The 25,656-nt window shown below is 40.4% G+C and overlaps 1 protein-coding gene across 4 annotated transcripts; it reads left to right on the forward strand.

Annotated features, from left to right (window-relative positions):
* Positions 1 to 219: 219 nt before the first annotated feature.
* SOCS2 (suppressor of cytokine signaling 2) lies at positions 220 to 25,656 on the forward strand. 4 transcript variants are annotated; one of them, XM_072655582.1, is made up of 3 exons: positions 220 to 614; positions 2,756 to 3,207; positions 24,930 to 25,656. In XM_072655582.1, exons 1-3 carry the CDS (start codon positions 476 to 478, stop codon positions 24,975 to 24,977), a joined length of 639 nt encoding a protein of 212 aa, XP_072511683.1. In that variant the 5' UTR covers positions 220 to 475; the 3' UTR covers positions 24,978 to 25,656. The 4 variants fall into 4 exon arrangements, with proteins under 4 accessions (XP_072511683.1, XP_072511684.1, XP_072511686.1 ...); XM_072655585.1 differs by having other exon boundaries at positions 442 to 892; positions 24,930 to 25,286; XM_072655584.1 differs by having other exon boundaries at positions 442 to 811; positions 24,930 to 25,286.

A 25,656-nucleotide genomic window follows, 5' to 3' on the forward strand; every position in this document is an offset into this window, starting at 1 on the left:
GGGACCAGGTTCGTAGCGGGCTTCCTCGGGTGCCCCCACCTCCGCCCCGCTGCCAGAGGGGGCCTCCTCTCTCCACTGACCGCCCTGGAAATCCCACCGAGGTTGCAGGTGACTGGCTGGAGAGCGGTGGCCGGCGGGTGTCCACCTCTGCACCCCATCCTCCCCCCAGCCCCCTCGGCCAGGGGGATCCGGGTGCTCCCGGGCTGGAGGTGCTGCGGCGCTGGGAGCGGGTCTGACCCCCCAAGGAGGCGGGCTCACCCTCGTTCTCTCCCTTTGTCCCCTCTCCTCTTTTCTGTTTGCAGGCGCATAGAGGGTGACGGGGCGCCAGGGAGGAAAGGCTGCTGGAACCCCCTTGCCCTCCCCCTCCCTGGGAGGTGTTTGGAGGATCCCCTCGACGGCCCGCTCGGACCCTACATCGTCTTCCTCCGAGCCCCGGTTTGGGGGGCAGCTACTTCGTCTTGGTGACCTTTTCCCCATGACCTTCAGGTCCCCCGAGTCCACCGTGAATGGTGCGGAAGGAACTCGAAGCCAGTGGGGGGCGGCAGGTACCGCAGAGGAGCAGCCCCCCGAGGTGGTGCGTTTGACTACAGCCATGCGGGAATTGAGCCAGGCAGGTAGGTGAGGGGATGGGCTCCCAGTCTGCCCAGCTCCGGGTCCGACAGTCTTAGGGCAGAGACATCAGCATCTCGGGAAACTGAGGCGGAGTCGGCCAGAGAAACGGGATCCAGGTGTGAAGGAGGAAGAGGGCAGACAGTCACCACTTCACCTTGCAGCGACACCCCACCCTCCGCACCGAGGGAGGCTGGAGAAGGTGGGGGAGGGCAGAGACGGCCCACTTAACCATCTTTTGGCAATGCAAAAAGATGTCCTCTTCTTCCCAGCTTCATCCAAGGTACATGCGGAAAAAGCACTTTAAGGATAAGACCTTGGGTTCAAGTCCCACCTCTGATTAAACTCCCCGGCCCTTAGTTTCTGCAAAATGATGGGCTGTTTCTAAGGTTCCTTTCAAGTACACATGCATGATTCTTGGGGATGTATCTGGAAAGGGACAGTTAGAGAACGATTAGGTCCTGGGGAAGAACTCTTAGAAACAGAGCAGCCTTGTGCCCTCGCTTCGACCTCGAATAGCCTCATTCCCCAAGGAATCTTGTGTCCAGGAGGGGACGGAAATAAATCTGAAACTTGGGCAGGAAGGAGTCGTCTGCCTAGCTTGTCTCTCTGGTGACTGGCCGCCCCTTTGGCGGGTGCCTAGCCTGGGAGCTGACTGGGAAGTGCTGGCTCTCCCTGGAGTTTCAGCTTCCAGGCTGCTGCCGAATTCCTGGGCTGGAGCTGGAGCCAGCCCATGTCGAGGGGCAGTCTGGTCAGGCCGTGGTGGACCAGGGTGAAGTTGTAAGGGTGGGGAGAGTAGGGCGAGATGTGCTTCTTAGCACCAGCTGCTGCCCCTTTACCCCCTTTGTAAAGTGCTGCTCTCCATCACCCCTTGGCATCAAAGAGAAAGCAAAAAGATCTATATGTATAGAGCTGGTTATTTTGCAGTATACCCCCAGCCTTAGCCTACTCTTTCTGCCCCGGCTGAGCCCAAGTATTTAGTTTGACTGTGGGGATAGGAGGCCTGACTGCAGGCTGCCTTTCCAAGGTCTAGGGAGACTTTTGCAGCACCCGGGAGAGAGGTAGATGATCTTGCAGCCGACCCAGCTGCCGCTGCAGCCACTCCATTGCAAATCATGCAGGGTTTTCAGCCTCCAGCAGGGGAAGAAAGGCTGCCAAGGAGGGGAGCAGGGACAGAGGCCAAACTTCCCATACCACAGAGGGACTCTGACTTACCTCTGTTATAGAAGCAGGACTGGGTACAGGCAGATAAAAAGAAGAGACCGCCCTAGCTTACTGTAAGGTTTTACGAGAGGTGAAGCCGAGCAAAGTCCAAAGGAATGAAAGTATTCCTAGGAAGTACTGAGATTTCTGTGAGGCTATGCACCGGCTTTCTTCTTACTGAGTGATAAGGCTGTTTTACCAAGTGGCCGTAATTAAAGTAATGATGAGTGGTTTTCTACACTTTGACTCCAGTATGTGTAATGTACATGTACATGATATATCGACTGTATGATAACATATAATAATTATGTGCAATGTATATTATGTGTCAATCTTGGCGGGGGGAGATATGCTTAAAGAAATGAGCTTCAGCCCTCGAATAAAGACAGGAATGAACTAAAATATTCTCAGGGAGAAAAATAGAACAAGTTAGAATTCTCCCCAGAGATAAAAGCACAGGTAATGTAAAATGTTTCCTTGATCATACAGTAGGGCAGGGGGTCTTCAACAGAATTACCCGTGTTGGAAATTGGAATCCTTGTGCCTATGTGTTATTGAATTTTGATCTTACTAACTTGACAAAAGCGAGCAGTAAAAGCATTGGGACTGTTGTAGCTCCTCAGGAAGAAAAGTAACTTGTGCTGAAGTTTTGTGGGTTTTTTTTTAAGTTTTTAACTTTGAAAAAGTCTGTAAGACAAAGGCTTTTATTTGGAGGAATACAATCTCCTTTCGGCATCCTTAAAAATCAAACAGATTCAAAACTTCCTTAAAGTTCTCCCAAATTGAAATTCTGGCAGCCTCTGAAGGAAACATTCTCCCCTTGCAAACTTTCTTCAGAAGGGAGGAAGATTTTTTCCTAGCAGTGATTTCTCTCCCATGATAGCTGGTTAGAATTCTCCACTCACCTCTCTTCTCCTTTTCTCTTTTTAAACACCAACCTCAGGGTGGTACTGGGGAAGCATGACTGTTAATGAAGCCAAAGAAAAATTAAGAGATGCCCCCGAAGGAACGTTCCTGATCAGAGACAGTTCTCATGCGGACTACTTGCTCACTATATCTGTCAAGACCTCAGCAGGACCGACCAATCTTCGAATTGAATACCAGGATGGGAAATTTAGATTGGACTCCATCATCTGCGTCAAATCCAGGCTGAAACAATTTGACAGCGTCGTCCATCTAATTGAATACTACGTGCGAACTTGCAGGGACAAGAGGGCAGGTGCCGAAACCCCTCGGAATGGGACTGTGCATCTGTACTTGACAAAACCCCTCTATACTGCTACTCCGAGCCTTCAGCACCTCTGTAGACTCTCTATAAACAAATGTACAACTAAGATCTGGGAATTGCCTTTACCAACAAGACTAAAAGATTACTTGAAAGAATATCAGTACCAGGTATAAGTTTCTCTCTTTTTTCTAAACACGCCTCATATAGAACCTTCTCTGAGTGCAGCCCAGTCATCATAGCTCTGGTGAGCCTCGAGTCCAGCTCAGAAATAGGATTTTCCCGTAGGAACAACTTCAGTCAAACTAATTTAAGTGTCCAAGGAAGGCTGAGGGGGAGGGGAGTGGCGGGAGGGGGAGGGATGGGAACAAGTTAACTACGTTAAAATCCCCATCAGTATTCTCATCTGAGGGACTTTGCCCCGACGCCAAGTCTCCCTCTCCTTTTTTACGATTGAGTGTTCCGTGGTACATTTGCTAAACCTATTTTTTTTTTAACGGGTCATTTTTGTGTGTGAGTTCTTAGCTGTTGGGAGGTCAAGGGTACATGCTGCCAGGTGTCCAGCCGAGATGGGGCTGCTCACCACTTAACTGGCCTGGTGGTCAAGAGGTGTCGTAGGGTGACTTTATTTTACATTCTGGTGTTCTTGTTTAGAGTTTGTGTTGTTCTTGTTAAACAGAACATGCTTGTCAGTATTTATCTTTTGTTTCATACCATTCACCAAACCCAAAAGAGTGACCGTGAAATCTCGTGTTTGTCTTCTGACTCCATACAGCCGACGATCTTGTGTGAGTAGGAGAGTACTGTAGCCCTTTATTTCAAAAAGGAGCCTTACTTCAGAAACATTTCAAACTGGTGCAAATGGACCTTGATTTTCCTTGTTTTCTTTTCTGTTTAAAAAAAAAAAAAGGCTAAATACAAGAATGTCACACTCAACAGGTGCAACTGAGACCCTGGTGATGAAAACAGTGTTTTATCTCTGCTGAAGTAGCCAGGTTCCGACCTGTGGCCATTTTCACTTGGTTGGAAATGGCTGTAAAATCAGTGCCCCGGTCATTCTTGAATTGTCTAACCTTGTCTAACCACAGAGAATCGGCAGTTGTCTGCCTTCTACCATGTAGAGTACTTTGGACTTCATTTTCTTCCAGATGCAGGGGGAAACGGGCCTGTTTTCTTTTTTCCAAAGTGTTTACCCACGGCTGTTACTGAGTATCCAACTTTGATTAGAATGTACTAAATAAAACAAACGCCTTTTACAAACTGCCCTCCTTCCTTCTGAGTTGTAGAGATTGTAGAGAACATCACACCAACACAGAAATAAATTCTGGCTGTACAAATCTCCCTCCTGGTCACACGGCAAAACAGGCTTTGAGAAATAAGAGAGAAAAGGGACTCGGGCTTTCTGGAAAGCTCCGTGTGGATGGGGCTTTTCAAAATAATAATAATAGCAGCTTATGTTTATAAAGGACTTTAAGGTTTACAAATTGCTTTACCTAATTTTCTCATTTTAGCCTCTCATCTGTCCCATGAAATAGGTGCTAAGGTTGTTCCCATTTTGCAGATAAGGAGACAGACTTTGCAAGCCTAAGGCTGACATAGCTAGTAAGTATCTGAGGCAGGATTTAAACCCGAGTGTTCTCCTCGATCCAGGCCTGATATTCTGTGGTTGTTAACTGTGAACAAGAGAAATGTCATTTTTTTTTTAGATAGCTAGGATGTTAAAATAATAATAAAATATTTATGAAAATAATAGAATGCAGTAATTCATAGAATAACTTAATAGAAATAGATGTTCTGATAGTAAAATAAAATTTCAAAGTTGCCACTCACTTTTTCTCTAGATGGTCTCACTTTGACTGTTGTACACCCCAGGACCCCTTTGTAGTTGAGGTGCTTAACAATTCCCCTTTTCCTCTTCCTAATTTATTATTTTGTATGGTAAGTGGATCATGATGTACCTATACTAGAAAACTCAGCTGTTAGGCACTATGGTGCTGAGGGTAGGTTTATCAGTCAGTCACCAGCTATTTATTAGGTTCATACTATGTGCCAGGCACAGTGCTAGGGTCAGGATTCAAAGATAAACACAATGCCCACTACCCTCAACGAGCTTAAATTCTTTAGAGAAGAACATCTCTTGTTACTTTCCTTGTATTTCCAACTTTGAAATGGATTGAATGACACCTTCCCTTTGCAATCCTCCTTGGCTCCTCATAGTAATGTTTTTTTATAAAGGGCTGTGGGGTTAGGGGGGAAATTCACCTCTGCATTTGCAGATAGCATTCTTCAACAAAAGGGTTTGCTCTTAAGGATTTATGTGGAGTTTAAGTTGTGTCTGATAATTAAAATGAGACAGTTTGATATGATCTTGAGAATATGTAGAGAATCATAGATTCAGAGCTGAAAGGGACCTTAGAAACCATCTTGTACCCCCACTCCTCCCCCTCCACACACAGTCCTCCCATTTTACAGATGAACTGAAACTCAAAAAAATTAGTTGCCTTTCTCAGGGTCACACAGATAATAAATAACTAACTGGATCAGAATTCAAACCTAGGCCCTCTGACTCCAAATACAGTACTCTCTGATTTGAATCCAGGTCCTAGAATCATAGATTTATAACTGGAAGAGACCATCTAGACAAGCTCATTTTACTGATGAAGAAACTAAGGCTTTATGATATGCCACATAAGGTAGTAAGTTTTGGATTCAGGATTTGAACCCAGGTCTTTTGTGTTCTAAACTAACCCTCTTCCTTTCTGTAGAGGGAACATCTCCACTGTTAGAATGTAGGACTCACGTTTAGTTTATTGTATCTCCACCCTTGGATCCTTGAATTGTCCGACATGGGATGTTTGTAACGGTAGTCAGGCAATTTTGTGCCAGGTAGTTTTATTTTCTCGTATTCTTTTGTAGCTCTTCCCCTCTTTTTTTCTTTTGAGGGGTAGGAGGGTATATGGGTGACTGGACACCAGGCCTGCCTTACCGCTTGCTGCTCCAATACAGCCTTTCATAGTTTCCTGGGCAGAAGTACCCAATGGAAGGGATGAACAGAGTTTTGTGTCATGCTGACAAGTGCATGATGAGCACGTCAGAGTCAAGCGGAGTGGGGGATAGGGTAGGGTTCCTGATACCCGGCCTATCTCTGCCATGTGTTTGGAAATTGGTTGTTCTCTTATTTCAAACTCCCCTCCCCTGGCAGGGGAGAAGCCTTTTGGATTTGAGATCTAAGAGGCATTCCAATCATGAGCTAGCCCTGAGGTTCCTGGAAAAGTCCTCTCCAGAATGATCTGCTGGGTATTTTTAAATAGGTCTAGGTGAACAAGTTGGAGCAGGCTAGAAAAGCCATTTTACCACAGCCACTTGTCCAGGATAGCACAATTAACTAACTGATTTGTTGTGAATTCTTCTTATATTCTGTTGATTTGGGCTAGAAACCTTTTTTGCAGTTGTTCACTTGTTTTCAGTCATGTCCCATTCTTTGTGACCCCATCTGAGGTTTTCTTGGCAGATACTAGAGTGGTTTGCCATTTCCTTCTTCAGCTCATTTTGTAGATAAGGAAACTAAGCAAATAGGGTAAAGTGATTTGTCCAGGATCACACCACTAGTAAGTGAGGCCACATTTGAACTCAAGAAGATGAGTTCCCCATTTGGGATTTTATTGGTAAAGATACTGGAGTGGTGTTCCATTGCCTTCTCCAGTTCATTTTATGATGAGAAAACTGAGTTGAACAGGGTTAAGTGACTTGCCCAGGTTCACATAGCTAATAAGTGTCTGAAACCAGATTTGAACTCATGAAGATGAGTCTTCCTGAGACCAGGCCCAGCACTCTATCCACTATGGCGCCACCTGGCTGCCCCCATTAGTTATTGGAACTGAAGTTACTAATGCTACCTTAGTAACAAAGCATTGAGGCCTCTTGTTTGGTAGATGGAGGCAAGAAGGGTTAAGGATTGGTCAGTTCATAGAGAAAGTTTAAGAACTATAGAAAATATCCAACATTTTTTCCTTGACTATACCATGCTCATACAATGTCCAATCATATCAGACCTCAGCTATGGCATAGACCAGTGACCTCATTTGACAGATGAAACTTAGGCCGGAGAAGTAAAAATTCTTTTTCCAAGGTCCTACAATTAACTAGTGCCAGAGTCCAGCTCTCAAAACTTCGAGTTTACAATGTAGCTATGTCAAACCCATGGTATTTATTGAATAGTACACTATAGAAAACACAGATTTCCTTTAAGACTGAAATATATCTGTCTTGCATTTCTGCTGACCGAGGTTCTTCCTGAGGCTAGTCTCAGGTCTAGTTTTAAAACTAGGCTAAAACAAAACCTAGAACCTGTTTTGTTTTTGTTTTGTTTGCTTTGGTGATGTGGGAATTTTGGAGCACTTTAAAATGTCAATAAACAAGTTCAATTAATGACAACCTTTCTTGCTGGGTATGTTATGGAGAAGATCTTGAGTTCACAGGATTAGCTGGAAAAAACTTCCAAGGCCATTTGGTCCAACCCCTTTATTTTACAGATGAGGAAACTGAGACTGAGAATCATAGGATTGTAGGCTTAGGACTGGAAAGAACTTCAGAAACCATCTAGTCCAAACCCCCTTCCCCCATTTGATAAATGAGGAAGCTAAGGCTGAAAGAATCCTAGATCTAGAGCCGGAAAAGACCTTAGAGGCTATCTCATCATCCATTCTCCCTATCTTACAGTTGACATGCCCAAGTCCATGAAAATGGTACACAGATCCGGGCTAAAGTAAAATTATTTTGGCTGGAGAGTCAATTTGATTTGGAGTCTCTAGAAGTATTAGAAAATTGTGCCTGGTACAAAAATCACACAGAGATAGAAGGCATTATAAAAAAATTCTAGGGATGGGATGTCCTGACACCAAGAACTTTTCCTTCTAGATGGCTGGTACGGATCTAGCACACTCAGGTCAGGGAGGAGTAACCATGCGGACATTTTTTAACAAACCCTTAATGGTCTTTGGTATAGGAGCCAGACCTCTGGATAGAGACAAAACTCTCCTTAGTCCCAGACCTCTCATTTAATTACAGAACTGACCTGCTTTTTGCTCCATCTGCTTTTACCCCTGTAGAAATGTTAGGGTTTGAGGAAAGTATCCCTAGGGATCATTTGGTCCAACCATCCCATTTCACAGATGGAGGAACTGACATCTGGAAAGAGGAAAGGACTCTACCCCAAGAACCCAAATGCTCAAGGTCACATAGCTAGCTCATGGCAGAACCAGAACTAGAATTTGGATCCCTCTTGAGGATAGGGGAGACTTATTTTGGTTTTTCTGTGTTTTCTTATTCCAACACTCAGCAGAACATCTGGGACATAGTGAACTTAATAGATTCAGAATTGAAAGAGACCTCAGAGGTCAGTAAGCCATAGGATCATAGAGTTTGAGCTGGAAGAAACCTCAGAGAATATGGAATTTGACTCTCTTATTTTACAGATAAATAAACTGAGACCCAGAGGGGTGAAGAGGTCATCCACATAGTAAGTGGCAAAGTCAGGATTTGAATCCGTATTCTCAGTGTTTTTTGTTTCTTGTGTGTTGTGTAGGCACTTAATGTTTGCTGTTTTTAATTTGATTGGATTTATTTAATAAAATGTGGTGGCTGATGGATAGAGCACCAGGCCTGGCCTTAGGAAGACCTGGGTTCAAATGTGGCCTCAGACATGTAGTAGCTGTGTGACTCTGGGCAAGTCACTTAATCCTCTTTGCCTCAGTTTCCTCCTCTGTAAAGTGAGCTGGATAAGGAAGTGGCAAACCACTCCAGTATCTTTGCCAAGAATTCTCCAGATGGGGTCACAAAAAGTCGGACATGACTGAAAACTATACAACAAAATTTGATAAAATAAATTTATGAAATCCATATCCTTTCCCTCTTTAAAAAAAAAATTAGAAAATTTGGCACTACCTGTATCTACCGTTTCTATCACTTGTAGGTGACAGCTATTTAAATACAGTAGACAATGTTTTAACTGTCAATTGAGAAATCAGGACTTTGGGGGAGGGGGAATGCAAGAGATGATTTTGGACTCTCCCTTCCAGCAAAATCTTTGGCCGGATTCCATGATCTCTTGGGCTGACTTTACTTATGACTCATCAGAGACCTTAATCTGTCCAAATTTGCTCTCTCAAGCTCTCAGACCTATCCTGAACAGCCTTGTGGTCTCATTCTGGACTCTGCTAGATGTAAAGAGGAGACAGACAGTGACACCCATCCTCCCTGGGTGTCCATCATAACTGGCTCCTCCTCCGACTTATATCCTCCTTGTCGCCAGTTCAAAGTTGCTAATAGCATAGTTTCCTTCTGTTTATATTTTCTCCTCCCTGAATCACAAAGTTGACATTTTGGAGTCTCTGATATTGCCTAACTGTCAAGGCTGTGCTCCAGCTGAGAGCAGAGCTAATTACGTTTTTCTTTGAGTAAGTAATTGGGTGATTTAGAACACCTAAGGTTCAAGCTACATTTTTTTTCCTTTGACTCACTCCAGGCTTTGAAGCCTGCAAAATAATGTCTAATGTAGCATTTGTATTTTTATATTTGTTTCTTGATGTGACCCTTAGTAATTTGGGGGTGAGGTTCTTTGTCTCTCATGAGCATACTAAATTTGCATAATGTGCCCTAGTGCCTTGTGGGAATGAACTCGACACCAGTTAAAGTGGTCCTGCAGAGACAGGCTGTGAGCCTTTGAGGAGCATACTCCATTATTATTAAGGGCAGCTAGGTGGTGCAGTGGATAGAGCATCAGTGCAGGGGTCAGGAGGACCTGAGTTCAAATCTCACCTCAGACACTTGACACTCACTAGCTGTGTGACCTTGGACAAGTCACTTAACCCTAATTGCCTCATCCTGGGTTATCTCCAGTCATCCTGATGAATATCAGGTCACTGGATTCAGATGGCTCTGGAGGAGAAGTGAGACTGGTGACCTGCACAGCCCTCCCTCACTCAAAACAAAGTCAAGTGACAGTCATGTCCTCATTCCTCTGATGGCATGGTCTTCTTCAATAACGAAGGATGAACATTATTATCTGAGAGAGGTTAAAGGGGGAGGGTGAAGAATAAATCATAGATAAGATAAAGGTCCATGACAGTGTCCTATAATCAGTAGCAGAATGAGAAGGTGCTATCCTATAAGTAGGGATTCTTCACCATTTTGTGTCATGGACCCCTTCTCAGAATAATGTTATAAATACATAAGATAATGCAACAAAATGCATAAATATGAAATAATGTTACAAATACAATAAAATAAAATACATAGGAAATCCAAGGTTAGGGAAAATGAAGATGTCATTTTTTTCCCATTCAAGTGCACAGACTCCCTGAAATCTGTCCATGGTCCTAGAACATCGATTGCAATTAAGAACCCCTGCTTTAAAAGAAAGTTATGTTGCTTTGGGAGAAAATACTGCAATCTGTTGGTTCAGTGTGACCTTCTGTGTCCTAGGGGCTGAGGAGGTAACATACAAGCAGGAACAAGCCTAGCCTCTTCTGCTTCTTTCTTTTTGTGTGTACTAATTTTGTGTTTATATTATCTTCTCCATTAGAATGTGAGTTCTTTTGGAGCAGGGACTCTTTATTTTTTCTCTCTGACTCCCCTGGAACCTGCTGGGTCATTTTCTGTGGAGAGTTTTCTGTTGAGAGTTGCACGTCTCTGGTAGAAGGGGAGGAGGTATTTTCTCATTTGGATTTAGCAGCAAAAGGTAATAAATGTCACCAGAGTCTCATAAGGTCATAAATATAAAGCCAGAATGGAAGTCAGGGGCATCTTGCTTGTTTTACTGAGGCTGTGTGACTCTGGCTAAGCCAGTTCATCTTTCAGCCTCAGTTTCTTCACCTGTAAAATGCAGTTAATAATAATAGCACCTACCTTCTAGCTTGCTTGTGAGGATAAAATGAAATATTTTTTAAATTGTTATTTATTTTTAAATCTAATATTTTATTAAAATTTTCAAATTAATTTAAACATTTTAAAATATTTTGCAAATTTGGAACACAAACATTTTAAAGAACAAATGTTTAAAAATTGCTTTTACATGCAATTGGGAAAAAATAAAATATTAAAAATATTTTATGAAGCTTAAAGTTCTTTAGGAGAGTTAACCACTACTACCTGGAATCTGGAAAGAGTTGAATTCAAATCGAGTTTCTGACTAACTATCACCAAGAGTAAATCACTTAATCTTTCTGGGGCTTAGTTTCTTCATCTGTAAATTGGGGAAAGCACTATTTAGATTGGGATTCGGATTAGATAATGTAAGAAAACATGATTTAAAGACCTTCAAGTTCTTTGTAAATGTCAGTTCTTACTGTACCCATGACAGTTCCATGGTTCCATGCTATATAGCCATGTAGCTTCACTGTCAGGATATTGGTCTTATAAAGATGAGCTTCTATTTCAAGTCAATGCTTGGGGCTGCTAGGAGCACCAAGTCACTTTCCATTTCCACATACCTAGTGTATTCTCTTCCTTCATTTCATTATCCATTTGCAATCTTGACCCAAGACATGCATTCTTGTAATAGCTCTCTGGGCCATCTATCCCTTAGCAAATCCTAGATTGAACAATTGGCCAATCACGGAAGAGCACAGTCTCCTAAGAATTAAAAATGCTTCACCCATAAGGGAATGAAAAGACACATGATGGATGTAAATAGGTTATGGTCTATTACCATTGAAGAATCCCATGCCAGAGGAGATATAAAAGACATAGAGACATAAGATGGCTCAAACACATCTGTTTCTGTGCCCTAGCTGTTCTCCATGCCTAGAATACTGACTTCTTTTAAGACTGATACCAAGGGGGCAGCTAGATGGTATAGTGGATAGTTGGGAAGACCTGAGTTCAAATCTGGCATCAGATACTCACTGTGTGAACCTGGGCAAGTCACTTAACCCCAATTGCTTCCCTTAAAAAGAAAAAATAAAGGACCTCGCAAGCATCATCTTCCTCAAGAAATCTTTCCTGGTCCCCCCAGATGTTAGTGCCTTCTCCTCCAAGGCTGCCTTCTATTACTAATTTATGTTTATGTTGTCTCTTCCATTAGAATATAAGCTTCTTTAGGTTAGGGGCTGTTTTTATTCTTTCTTTATAGACCTCAAGTACTTAGCATTGGTACCCAGAACATAGTAAGTACTTGATAAATGCTTTTTGATATATTGGTATACAATTGTAGGTCAAGGGATGACTGAGGCACAGCGTGACTATTCCGTTAGTAATGTTAACAAATTTAGAATAGGGGTTCTTAACTTTGGTTCCTCAGATAGATTTCAAGGGGTCTACGAACTTGGATGGGAAAAACATTACATCTTTATTTTCACTAATCTTCAACTAAAATTTATCATTTCCCTCCACTATGACTGTAGGCAACAAAGGTGATCCTGAGTAGGGGTCCATAGGCTTTACCAGACTGCCAGAGATGCCTATACTGTAAAAAATGTTAAGGAGAGTTAGACCAGAGGAAGGCTCAAAGAGAATTGGGTGGAACTCTATGAAAGAGTTATTGGATGGCATGGATAAAAGTTGCAAAGGATGGGTGGGTGGGCTGCTATCTGCCTTTTTGGAGGAAGTACCCGCATAGATGAAATTTCAGATTCAATTAAATTTTAATGAGCCAGATCCAAATGTGAGTTATTATCACAGTTATGTTGGGCACAGGAGCTGAGGATGTCATGAAAAACAAAGTGGAAAAACAAGGAAGTAAGGCTAGAAAAAAGCAAGAATATTCCTTCGTTTGACCCAGTTTCGGGTGATTTACTATTAAATTGTACCTTACTTAGAATCAAAGAGACGGAGTCATTAGGCTGCCTCCAGCATTTTGTAGCTCAGCCAATCAACAAGCATTAATTAAAATCCTTCTCTTTCTCCCCCTAATAGTAATGATAATTATAGCTAACATTTATATAGCACTTACTGTGTGCCCTGCAAAGTTGGAGGCACTGGGGGACAATGCTTGGAATATGGTAGGAGTTTGATAAATGTTAATAGACTGAGGAGGGGTCAGAGACAAAATAGAAACAGTCCCTGCTCTCAGGGAGCTTATAGTCTATTGAGAGAGAGAAATTGAGGCCCTGAAAGGTCATGTGACTGGGGTCCCAGTTCTTTTGACTCCAGATTTGATCTTTCTATTATAATCTTTGGAAGGCCAACTCTTTACTCTCCCTGCCCATCTTTCCCAAATTATGAGTCAGACTCATGAGAGGCAATTCTGAAAATCTAATCTATTAGTATATTCATTACATATAGCACATTGATTGTTGTAAAAATCCTAATTCCTTTCACAACTGATATTTTAATTAGAAGCGTGATCCTCAGATGGCTTTAAGGAGGCACTTTGGAAGGTATGTTCCAACAATTGTATGTATTTCTACCTTGGATTCTAGTCTTCTTTATCTCTTTAGTTTTCTGCTTTCTTTTTCTTTCTTAATCCAAACTCTTAGCCCCATTATTCACTGTCAAATTGTCAGGTTTGGTCATTGTCAAAGCAGCCTAGAAAAGGGCGCAGACAGATGTCCCAGGGTAGGAGGACCTCCAGGAGTCGAGGAGTCTTGGAAATAAAGCTAATTGATTTCTCTCAGGCTCAGCAGATTCCCTAAGGGGTACAGCTCTCACAGACAGAGGTCTGTGGGTTACCACGTTTACATGCTGGCCTTTGGAAGCTGTCTTCCAAGAAGGAATTTGCTTACTAAAGCTACATGAGAGGGAACATAATATTATAGAAAGACTAGACTTGGAATCAGGAGAGACCTGGGTTTAAACTAACCCTCTCATCTGATACTTACTAGTCAAAAGACCATCATTAAGTCACTTGTCCTCTCAGTGCCTCAGTTTCTTCATCTATAAAATGAGTTAATCAATAATTGGTCAATCAATCAACATCATTCATTAAACACTTACTAGATATTTGTTACATACCAGGTAGTATCTTCACTCTCCTACCTAGCCCCCCAGTTATCTTGTGTGTATATATTTAACATGTCTATATTTTAAGTATATTTATATAGATATGTCTTGTCTACCTTAAACTCAAGCTTAAGCCAAATAAATGAATATAACATAATTGGTGGGTGGGGTGGGACAGAAAGTACTAGCATCTGGAAGAATCAGGAAAGGTCTCCTGGAAAAGGTAGCACTTAAGATGAACTTTGAAGAAAAATGAAAGCTCAGAGAAGTAAAGGTAAGGAGGGAGCATATTTTGGGGATGGGACACATGGAGATTGTGCAAATGTGCTGAAGTGGGAACAAGTCAGAACAGGAGAAGGAAGCCTGGCATGTCCTGCTCCAAAGAGACATCAGAAATACCACCCAAGCAGCCTCTTGGCTACAGGGGAACTGGTTATCCACGGTTTTTAAATCATTATTTAATTATTAATTATTCTTACAATTAATGATTTAATCACTTAAAAAAATCTTTTTAAAGAAAGGCTCAGGAAGGAAAGGGGCCAGTATGCACAAGGAGAATCCCAGGCTCCTCTTCTCTCTGAGTCTTTCCTGACTCCTTAATAAATCTGCTTGGGTCCAGGGAACATTTCTTTATAGACATTTTTTATTAGGCATTTTATCTGTGGTCCCCAAGTTTCTGGCATTGCCATTGCATTGTACAATGGAAAGAGCTGTGGATTAGAGATAGAGTACCTGGGTTCAAGATCCAATCACTTGATGTGTGACTTGGGGAAAGTTAATGTCTCTGAGTCTTAAATCCCTCATTTGTAGAGAGAAAGAGAGAGAATTAGATCGGAAAACCTCTGAGGTCCCTTCCAGTTCTGAACTCTAAGATCCTGTGGCCGAAGACTGTGTAGAAGTCTTCCCAAATTTCCCTTTCCCTTTCTCATGATTTTTTTCATCCTCAGCCCTGAATGCTGTAATATTTAAGCCAGAACAAGCATCATCCTGGTAGTATCTACACAGGAGCCAAGACATGCTTCCCCCTTTACCAGCCTCTCCCTTATTGTCTGATTGAAATGATTCCTTAGGTTTCTCACGTGACTTAATGGCTCCAAATTTTTCATTTTCACATTGTGATTCAATTCTGTATTTGGTAGGAAATTACAGAATCGCAGAATCTCAGAGCTGAAAGGGCCATGGGCAGGAAGGCCTTTTACAATGTCTTTCAAAAAGTATTCATTGAAGGTGACCTTGAAACCCTCAATGATTGGAAACCCACCACCTCTGGCAATAACCCATTTTGCAGTTCATTTAACTTGCCTCCGACCCAAAAGGGATCTCTCTCCCTGTCCTTCCCACCCATTGCACCTAATTTTTTTCTCTCTCTCTTGAACCAAATCTGATTCTCCTTTATATGATAACCATTCAGATCCGGGCACTTTCCTACAAGTCTTTTCCTCCTACAGGCTTGATACCCCTGGTTTCTATGATCAATTGTCATGTGACATCATCACCATTCCTGGTCATCATTCTCTGAACCTACTCCAAGTCCTTCCCAAAATGCAACACCAGGAACTGGGCACGAGCCCTAAATGGAGACAGCAGAAAGATCCCCTCCTTTGTTTAACCCACTCTGGACTTTTTATACAGCCCAAGAAAGCATTAGATTTTTTTTTGTCCCCATTTGGATGCTCTAGCCTGTTGAGACCTCTTTGGATCCTGACTGATGTCTGACATGTTTCCCTTTCACGCTATACTTCGTGTCATTTGCAGCATTGATAAGAGTGCTATCTGTGACATCATCTTGGTCACTGATGAAAAATATGGAGGAATATTGGTCCATGGATAGGTCCCTGGGGCACTCCAACTGGAAACTTCCCACCAGAAGGACATCAACTTATTAATGGCATTAAAAATGAACAACTTATTGATGACATATTAGTATTAATAGGCAGGTAGGTAGTGTAGTCAATAAAGCAGATCTGAGTACAAATAGAGCTTCAGGTACTTACTAGCTGTGTGACACTGGACAAGTCACTTAACTTCCATTTGCCCCTAACTCCTTATTTAGAAAATGGAGATGATAATAGCGCCTACCTTCCAGGGTTGTTGTGAGAATCACATGAGGTCATATTTGTAAATCACTTAGCACAGGGCCTGGCCCATAATAGGCACTATTATTATTATTTTCAATAATAATAATAATTAATACTACTATCAATTTTTTGGGACCAGTCATTGAACTCTGGCACATAATAGATGCTATATATAATTTTTAAAATTAAATTAATTTAAATTAAATTAAATTACTACTTCTGTTATTATTATTATCTATTCTTGAGGCCCAGTCATTAAACAACCACCAAGGTAGCTGGTGATTCAAGGTGGATATTCTGAAGAGCTATACTGTAGGGGCATATTATAACTTATCAATTATCCCAGTATCACATCATTCTTCGGATAAAGAAGATATTATGGGAGTGACCGGATTCTGCAGCCAACCTTCAGATATCTCCTGCAAGTTGCTGTATTTCATCTCCCCATCTCTTCCCATCCCCCCAACATAATCTGTTGTGGTGGTGGGTTGAATTTGAAAGTCGTTGCCGTGTTACTTGTCCATGGAGACAAGCATATATGGGATTGAGCTCACACCTATTTGCAAGAGCCAATGGTTAAATTTTCGCAAGAGCACTTAGACCTTATAAACTGGCAAAATCAGGTTTCGATTTCTTTTTTTGTTGATTATCTAGACTTTAAAAGTGTGTCTTACATACTTTTTTGTGTGCGTGTGAATGGGTTAAACAATTACTAGCACACCCCTGCACAGAGAAGACTCTGAAAAATGGGAACATCTCTCTCAGGGCTGCCAATATTTAGATGCACTGAGTGAATAGAGTCAATTAAAGTCAGGAAGACCCAAGTTCAAATCCAGCTTCAGATATTGTCTATCTTTATAACCTTGAGTATGGCACTTAATTTCCATCTCCCTCAGTTTCCTCATCAATAAAAGGGAGATAATAATGATATCTACTTTCCAGGGTTATTGTGAAGGCAAAATTTTATATATACACACACATATGAATAAATGTTAGGATTTTTATTTAAGGATTATTAAGGGTAATTAAAATTAAGAATCATAGAACTAGGGTTAAAAGAACATTCAGAATCCATTTGATGTAGTTCAACCCTCTCATTTAACAGAGGGGGAAACTGAGGCTCAGGGAGTGTGACTTGCCCTTGGTCATACACATAATAAATGCCAGAATGGGATTCGAATCTAGTTCTTCTGACTCTGGAACCATAGTTACATACACTGAGCCCAGATGATCTTTGGGAGATTTAAGGATGTGCTGTACGCTGAGGTCAGGTCTGCTGCAATGACTGCCAGCACAAACAGGTGGCTGGCTTACCTTGGCACACTTTCGAGGAAAAAAACTTCTTTTGATGTCTCTAGATTGGTTTGTAGGAACTCGGTGTCATGCTTGTCTAAGCTGAGGGCTGAAGCTTTTTTTTCTCATAAGTGGGCAGAAAAGAAATTTTAAAGGGAAAAAAAGCATTCAATTGGGGTTAACTTGAACTATGACATTCGTGAATTCTAAAACTGAAGATGAGAAAGCACCTTAACTCAGAGAAGAGCAAGACTTCTAATTTAGTTATAAATTAGACACTCTGTGAAGTAGTGAACAGAAAGCAAATTGTCATTTGAACTGATATTTCAGATATTCTCTCAGGAAAAATCAGCCATTTGCTTACTAGAGCTTACCCTGGGGTTAGCCCTGATGTTACTACAGGACTAGTGGCTTACTATTCCTGGTTGGTTTTCTTTTAGTTTTTTTTTTGTGAGGGAAAGAGGGAGGGTGGAGAGGGACAGATTAGCTCTCTGATAGAGACCTTTTCACAAATACTGGTGATGCATATATGTATACGTACATATTCATACACACATATATAGGTACATGTCATATTAATATATCAAATATATAATGTTAAATGTAGACAGATAATTTATGTATCAAAATCTATAAACCATTTATGCACTAAAATTTGTATATTGATATAAAACACATTCATGTGTTAAAATTTATATATTTATATAAATATAATTCATATATTTAAATAAAAATATTATATAAAATTTATTTTATATAATATACATTTATATAGAATTTTATTTATATGTGTATATGTATACATGGATTGTGTATATATGCACATGTACATACATGTATGTATGTATGTGTATGTACACATATGTTCTCCTCTGGACTTCTCTATCACACCCTGAAGTGCCCATGAGGGCAGGGGCTATTTTTTGCTTTTTTTTGTATCCTCATGGCTTAGCACAGTGGCTGAAATATATTAGTCACTTAAATGTTTATTGACCGACTTGACTGAAATAAACATTTTAGTCATTTAATTCACCTCTAAGTTATGGGGAATCAAAGGAAATAAGATTGCGACTACCGGAGCATATATATTATTCTTGGGTTGGTTTTTTTTTTTTTTTTGGTGTGCATTTTCTTTTGCAACATGGCTAATAAAGGAATGTTTTACAGCACTGCACATCTATAATCTATATAAAACTCCTTGCCTTCTTAAGGAGGGGAAGGAAGAAGAGAGGCAGAGATTATGGAACTCAACATTAAAAAACCACAGATTTTAAAATTGTTTGTTTACAGATAAATGAGAAAAAATAAAATAAAAATTAAGTGAAAAAATAAATACCCGTTGACAGAAAATATTTACTAACATACTGATTATCCTCTGAAATTGATTCTAAAAAGTAAAAATTATAGAAAAATAGAAACTGCACTGGATATGGGGTAGGGGGATTGGACTCCAGCTCTGCAGCTTGTTCCCTGTGTGTGACCTTGAACAAGCTACTTCACCACGGCTCTCAGTTGCTCCATTTATAAAACTGGAGGATTCCATTTAGGTAACAGTTAAGTATTAAAAAATGCTGATTTTGTAGGCAGAGGACTATCATGTAAAATCCCTTTTCCACTTTTTACTACCTGTATGTCTTCAAGCAAGCCACTTCAGTTATCTGAGACTGTTTCCACATTTTTAAAATGGGACAGTTAAATTAGAGGTCCCTTCTGGGTCTAGATCTGTGATCCCATTTTCTCTTTGTAAAACTATGACTCCATGTCCTCTAAGGAAATAATGTGTCCAGGGAGTCAGAGGACCTGACATCACCTCTGATGATGACTACTTGGGCATAACCTTGGGCAACTCCCCAACCTTCAGTTTCCTTATCTATAAAATGAAGGAATTGAACCCAAGAATAATAATGAAAATTAAAATAGTATGCTTCAATCAGCATTCATATTCCATCAGTTCTTTCTCTGGAGTTGGAGAGCATTATCTTAGATCATTGTATTGCTGAGAATACCCAAGTCATGCACAGCTGATTATTGTACAATATTGCTATTACTGCGTACAATGTTCTCCTGGTTCTGTTCACTTCACTTTGCATCAGTTCATAAAAAGTCTTCCCAGGTTTTTCTGAGAGCATCTTTCTCATCATTTCTTATAGCACAACAGTATACCATCAGAATCATATACCACAACTTGTTCAGCCATTCCCCAATTGATGGGCATCCCCTCAATTTCCAATTCTTGGCTACCCCAAAAGAGCTGCTATAAATATTTTTATACACATATTTTTTCTTTGACCTCCTTGGGGTACAGACATAGTGGTGGTATTGCTGAGTCAAAGGGTATACACAGTTTTATAGCTCTTTGGGCATAGCTCCAAATTGCTCTCCAGAATGGTGGAATCAGTTCACAACTCCACCAACAGTGCATTTGTGTCCCAATTTTTCCATATCCCCTCCAGCATCTACCATTTTCCTTTTCTGTCATATAGCCAATCTGACAGGTATGAGGTGGTACCTCAGAGTTGTTTTAATTTAACTTTCTCTAATCAACAGTGATATAAAGCATTTTTTTCATGTAACTATAGAGAGATTTGATTTCTTCACCTGAAGATTGCCTGTTCATATCCTTTGATCATCTATCAATTGGGGAATGACTCATATTCTTATAAATTTGACTCAGTTCTCTATATATATGAGAGATGAGGCCTTTATCAGAGAAATTTGCTGTAAATTTTCTCCTGGTTTCCTGCTTTCCTTCTAATCTTGTCTGCACTGGTTTTATTTGTGCAAAACCTTTTTACTTTGATGTGATCAAAATTATCCATTTTTGTATACCATATTGCTTTCCTTCTCTTGTTTGGTCTTATATTCTTCTTTTATCCAGTTATCTGAAAGGTAAAATATTCCATGATCCCCTAATTTGCTTATGATACTACTCTTTATGTTTAAATCATTACACATTTTGGCTTTATCTTGGTGTATATATACCATGTGAGGTGTTAATCTATACCTAATTTCTGTCAAACTGTTTTCCAGCAATTTTTGTCAAACACTGATTTTTTGTCCCAAAATTTGGATCTTTGGGTTTGTCAAACCCTAGATTACCATGGTCATTTACTACTGTGTATTGCGTACTTAATCTGATCTACTGCTTTATTTCTTAGCCAGTACCAGATTGTTTTGATGATTACCACTTTGTAATATAGTTTGAAATCTGGTACTGCAAAGCCACCTTCACTTTTTTTTTCCATTGATTCCCCGGATATCCTTGACCTTTGGTTTTTCCAGATGAATTTTGTTATTATTTTTTTTTAGCTCTATACCATTTTTAGTAGCCTGGTTGGCAAGGCACTGAGTAAGTAAATTACTTTAAGTAAAATTTTCATGTTTATTATATTGGCTCAGCCTATCCATGAGCAATTAATATTTCTATGATTTCAACAGGTATTTATTAAGCACTACTATGTACAGGAACTTATTGTGCTAAGCACTGGGAACACAAAGAAAGGGAAGGAGGGAGAAATTAGAAAAAGAAACTTTACACTCTAACAGAATCATTTTTGTGTCCCTTGGAGGTGGACATTCATTCTGGCTTTCTATGGATGCACATGCACATTTCAAGAAGCCAGTGTACTTCTCACTGAGTCAGAGCTCACATCCAGGTCCATGGGAAGTTGCCTCCCTAACATATCTACAAGATATCACTTTAAATTAGCATCTTGATTGACTTAAACTTACAAACAATGAATCTTTTCTATAAATAGGCACTGGACCTGTGATTTAATTTAGATTGGGAATTCCCAAATGAGGAAATTTTCTTTACCAATAGAGGGAGATGCTTTCGGTATTCTTTATTCTTACAAAGTTACCTAGAGCAGCGATTCCTTAATTTTTTGGTTTCATTCTTTAAAAAAAAAAAGTTTTTCTGATATTTTCTGTTTCTTATATAACCATAGTCATACCATGTATTCCTTTCCCTCCCAGAGATCCGTTTATACTCTTAAAAACTTTTGAGAAACTTCCCCCCGCCAAGAGCTTTTGTTTATGTGGATTATATCTACTGATATTTATCATGTTAGAAGTGAATGCATTAGTATCATTATGAAGGGGGCAGCTAGGTGGTACAGAGGATAGAGTGCTGAGCCTGGAGTTGGGAAGACACCTCTTCCTAAGTTCAAATCCAGCCTCAAACTCTTACAAGATGTGTGATCCTGGGCAAGTCACTTAACCCTGTTTACCACAATTTCCTCATCTGTAAAATGAACTGGAGAAGGAAATGGCAAACTACTTTAGTATCTTTGTTAAGAAAACCCCAAATGGGGTCACAAAGATTTGGGCACAAAAACAGCAATCATTATGAAAATAGTTTTGATCCTTAGAAAGGGTCTGAGAGACATTAGACCATAGTTTGAGAGCCAATGGCCTAGAAAAGACTTACTCAGAGTCACACAACCAGGGTCAGAGGCAGGTCTATAAACCTACATGTTCCTGGTTCTGAGGCCAGCTCTCATATGCCCTCTCCTTCATAAATAAAGTAAATTAAAAAAAAAAATGAATTTGAGGAGACTGAAAGAAAGAAGAACCATCATTCACTCATTCTGGGCCTGACATAAAATAACTTTATGAATATTTCTAGAGACTAATTAAGGGAAAAACTCAGGTTGTAGAAAACCATTAGGGTCTAGGGAGGCAGGCATGTGAACATCTGGTTAATGTCAGTTCTACTTACTGCTTGAAAATGGAGTTTCCTCAGCATTAAGATCTAATTATCTATACAGACACCATGTAGTTTAAAATCATGTCATTTAAATACCATCCAGTCTTGGAAAACTTGGTGATGCAGGGAAAAAAACTAAACTAAAAAAATGTAACTGAATTTTAGATTGGAAGGCACCCTAGGAAGAGATTTCTACCAGGATTGATAGCTCCTAGAGAACCCCACCCAAATGTTTTCTAGAATCTGCCCAGCTGCCTGTTCTCCTGACATTATGTAATGTAGCATATGCTGAAAAGAGAATGTTAAAAAGTTAAACGAATGGATGCCAAAATGTTTAATCTTGGAAACACATCAGATGGGTTTGGTATTTATAATAAACAGCTGTGTTTTACATTTAGTAAAATGTCTAACATGCTAGCTGCTGTTTACGTCACATTATTTGTCTCGGTGTAAAGGAAAAAAGGACACGGCCATATGGTTTCCACGTGGTGCCTCAGAAGAGCCCGCCTGCTATTCTTGGGACCTGTGGGACCTGGATGCTATTTCCCTTTGGTGGCATCAAAAGATACCTGCCAAAAAGAGCTCCAGGGAGCTATGTGTCAAATGTGACTTTTTTCTCTCAGAAAAACCTCATCCTATAAAATTGCATCGTTGTCACTGAGATCTAAGAAGTGGGACAATAATAGAGTAGAAACTCAAGTTGAATCCTTTAGAAGCAGTCTAGAATTCCACTGCAGGTGGGGAGGGGGCCCCCAGAAGTGCCAGCCAGGATGCGTGGGGCATGTGGAATGACAGCTGTGGCATTGTTTTTTTGTTAAGAAGTTCTGCCTTACGACCCCTCGGGCAAAATAAGGAGGTTCCTGAGCCAAAAATTTCCCACCCTCATCCCCTCCCAACCACAGACAGTTACAATGTATAATCACAGGATGTAAAGCAGAAGAGACCGTAGAAAAAGATAGATTGATACAGTGAAAGGGGCTTTGAATGTTGCTTTTGGTCGTTTCAGTTGGTCTGACTGATGCTGTTTGGGTTTTTCTTGGCAAAGATACTGAAATGGTTTTGTGATTTCCTTTTCCAGTTCATTTTACAGAAATTTGCCCAGGGTCACGCAGCTAGTGTTTCAGGCCATATTTGAACTCAGGTCTTCCTGACTCAAGGCCCAGTGCCCTATTCACTGCACCACCAAGCTGCCCTAAGGGCTTTAAACTTACAGTCCTGTCTGACTTTGGGAAAGTCATTACACCCTCTCTGGGCCTCAGCTTCCTCATCTGTAAAATGGGGGAGTGTTGAACATCATAGCCTTTGAAGTTCCTTCCACCTCTAGATCTGATCCTTGTTGGTTACTCAACATGATGCCTTGAACAAGGCACTTAGTTATTCAAGTAACCGAGGGAAGGCAGTGGTATCCAAGGACCTGGGTTCAAAGGATTCCATAGTAAGTCACCCACCAGTTCTAATTTGTAGCCATAACAGCTGACCTTACCTGACCTCTAATCTATAGATGCTTCGACTGTGCAAAGATGAAAAGCACTGACTGTTGTCAGAGGCATTGGGTTCAAATCCCACCTCTGATGTTTACTACCTTTGTGACCCTGGGCAGGTCATTTATTTCCTTGGGTCTCAATGCAAAAAGGGTGGAACTAGATGACCTTTAAAGTTGGATGACCTTCCAACTCCAAATTGTTTCATGAGCGTGAAGTGTTTTGTAGACCTTGAAGTCTTGGGTAAATGTTGGCCCTTAACATCTGGTCAGACCCTCATTTTACAGATAAAGAAAATGAGGTTAGACATGCGGCTACTGTTCTTGGAACAGAAGCATGGCAGAATGGATAGAATGTTAGACTTGGAGTCTGGTAAACCTGGGTTAGAGTTTTGCTTCTGAGCCTACAGGACCTGGGTTCAAATCCTGCTTCTACCACTTCTTACCTATGTGTCCCTGGGTAAGTCCTGGCTTCCTTCAAGTTCCAGCTAAAATCCTACCTTCTGGAGGAAACCTTTCCTGATTCTCCCCTTGTGTTAGAGCCTTTTCTGTATGGATGATCTCTAACTTATCCTGTCTATATCTTGTTTGTTCATAGTGGTTTCCCTATCATCTCCCACATTAGACTTACTTTCTATCCCCAGCACTTAGTATGGTGCCTGGCCAATAGTAGGCACTTAACGAATGTTTATTGATGACTTGTAAAAAAGAGATTAATAATAACAGTAGTGATAACCTCACACGTTTGTTGGGAATCTCAAGACAATGGGTGTAGAGTACTTTGCAAACTTTAATACACACACACATACACACACACATATAAATTCTGGTTATAATGATTATTAATTACACCTCTCAACCACTCCCCCACCACAGTGGGTTATTGGCAAGAATGATCATCTACGTCTCCTTCCTACAACCTTGGATAAGATTTGGGAGCATAACGAAGGAGGAAAGTGGGAAAAGGATAAAATAGCTAAGATTTATCCTGAATCTGCCCCAAGAGGAGATATCTGATCAACTCAAGACTTTAAATAGCAGTAGCAGCTTTAAGGCATCAATACCTGCTGAAATTTTTAAATTTCCTGTTGATTTAACATAAAAAAATCTTGAGCTTCTTTTTTGGAGCAATTTCAGAAAGCTGTTAAGAGTGGTATGGATGAAACAGATACTTCATGTTACAAAAAAACTGCTGTTTGAGAGAGGTGATGTATCAGTTTATACAGCCTCCCTTCCCATCCACCTTCCCTTGCCAGTGGTAAAGGAGTCAAATCTACCACCTTTCAACATTTTTATTTCGAAGAAAGGAAAAGAGACAGCAGCATCAAAAAAGTATCTGAGTGCCAAGTTTTCAAATTCATTTACCCTGACTGTTTTGTTTTCCATCTGCAGGATGATTCTCTGGGGAACATCACGACCACATGGAGGTTTATGCCTTAAGAAAGGAAATTAACAGGAGAGTCCAGACATACTAAACTGACCTTCTTGAGTTCAAACTAGTGTTCCCCATGAGAGTTGGGAGCAGCAAGGGAAAAGGATGGGAAATGTAGCTTATTCTACCTTGTCTCTAGACTGGAATGCTTTGGAAATGTCTCAGGAAGCACCTGGGAGCCTTATTTAATTTTATGCAATTTGAAATAAAAGAATTTTGAAGAAGAGGGAAAAGCTGGGGGGAGAGGGAAAGAAAATATGTTTGTTTCCAAAATCCAAATCCTTTCTACTTTTTCACATATTACAGACATTTTTATGAACAGTGACACGATTTATTCATATTTTGATTTATAGCAAAAATTATTCAATTTCTTTTCCTTGATCAGTCTAAATATGATTAAAATTTCACAGATTATAGTCTTATCCTTCTTAGAATTAAAAAAATTCTCTTAAAATGTGTCAAAGCAAAACAAAAATATTTCCTAGAAATGAGAGCCTCTGTACCCTTGGAAGTTTTTCTTTTAGCTTTTTATCTTCCTCAAGACCCTATAAAATAATCTTTTCCAAATCTTCCTGTTTATGAAAAATTTCCCAATATACCAGTGAGTTACTCTGATGCTCCTGAGCATGCTAGCAACATCCTGGTTTCTCAAATTATACTTATAATAAATCATACTTTTATAACTTA

This window comes from Notamacropus eugenii, chromosome 3 (assembly GCF_028372415.1).
Source record: "Notamacropus eugenii isolate mMacEug1 chromosome 3, mMacEug1.pri_v2, whole genome shotgun sequence".
Lineage (NCBI taxonomy): Eukaryota > Metazoa > Chordata > Mammalia > Diprotodontia > Macropodidae > Notamacropus > Notamacropus eugenii.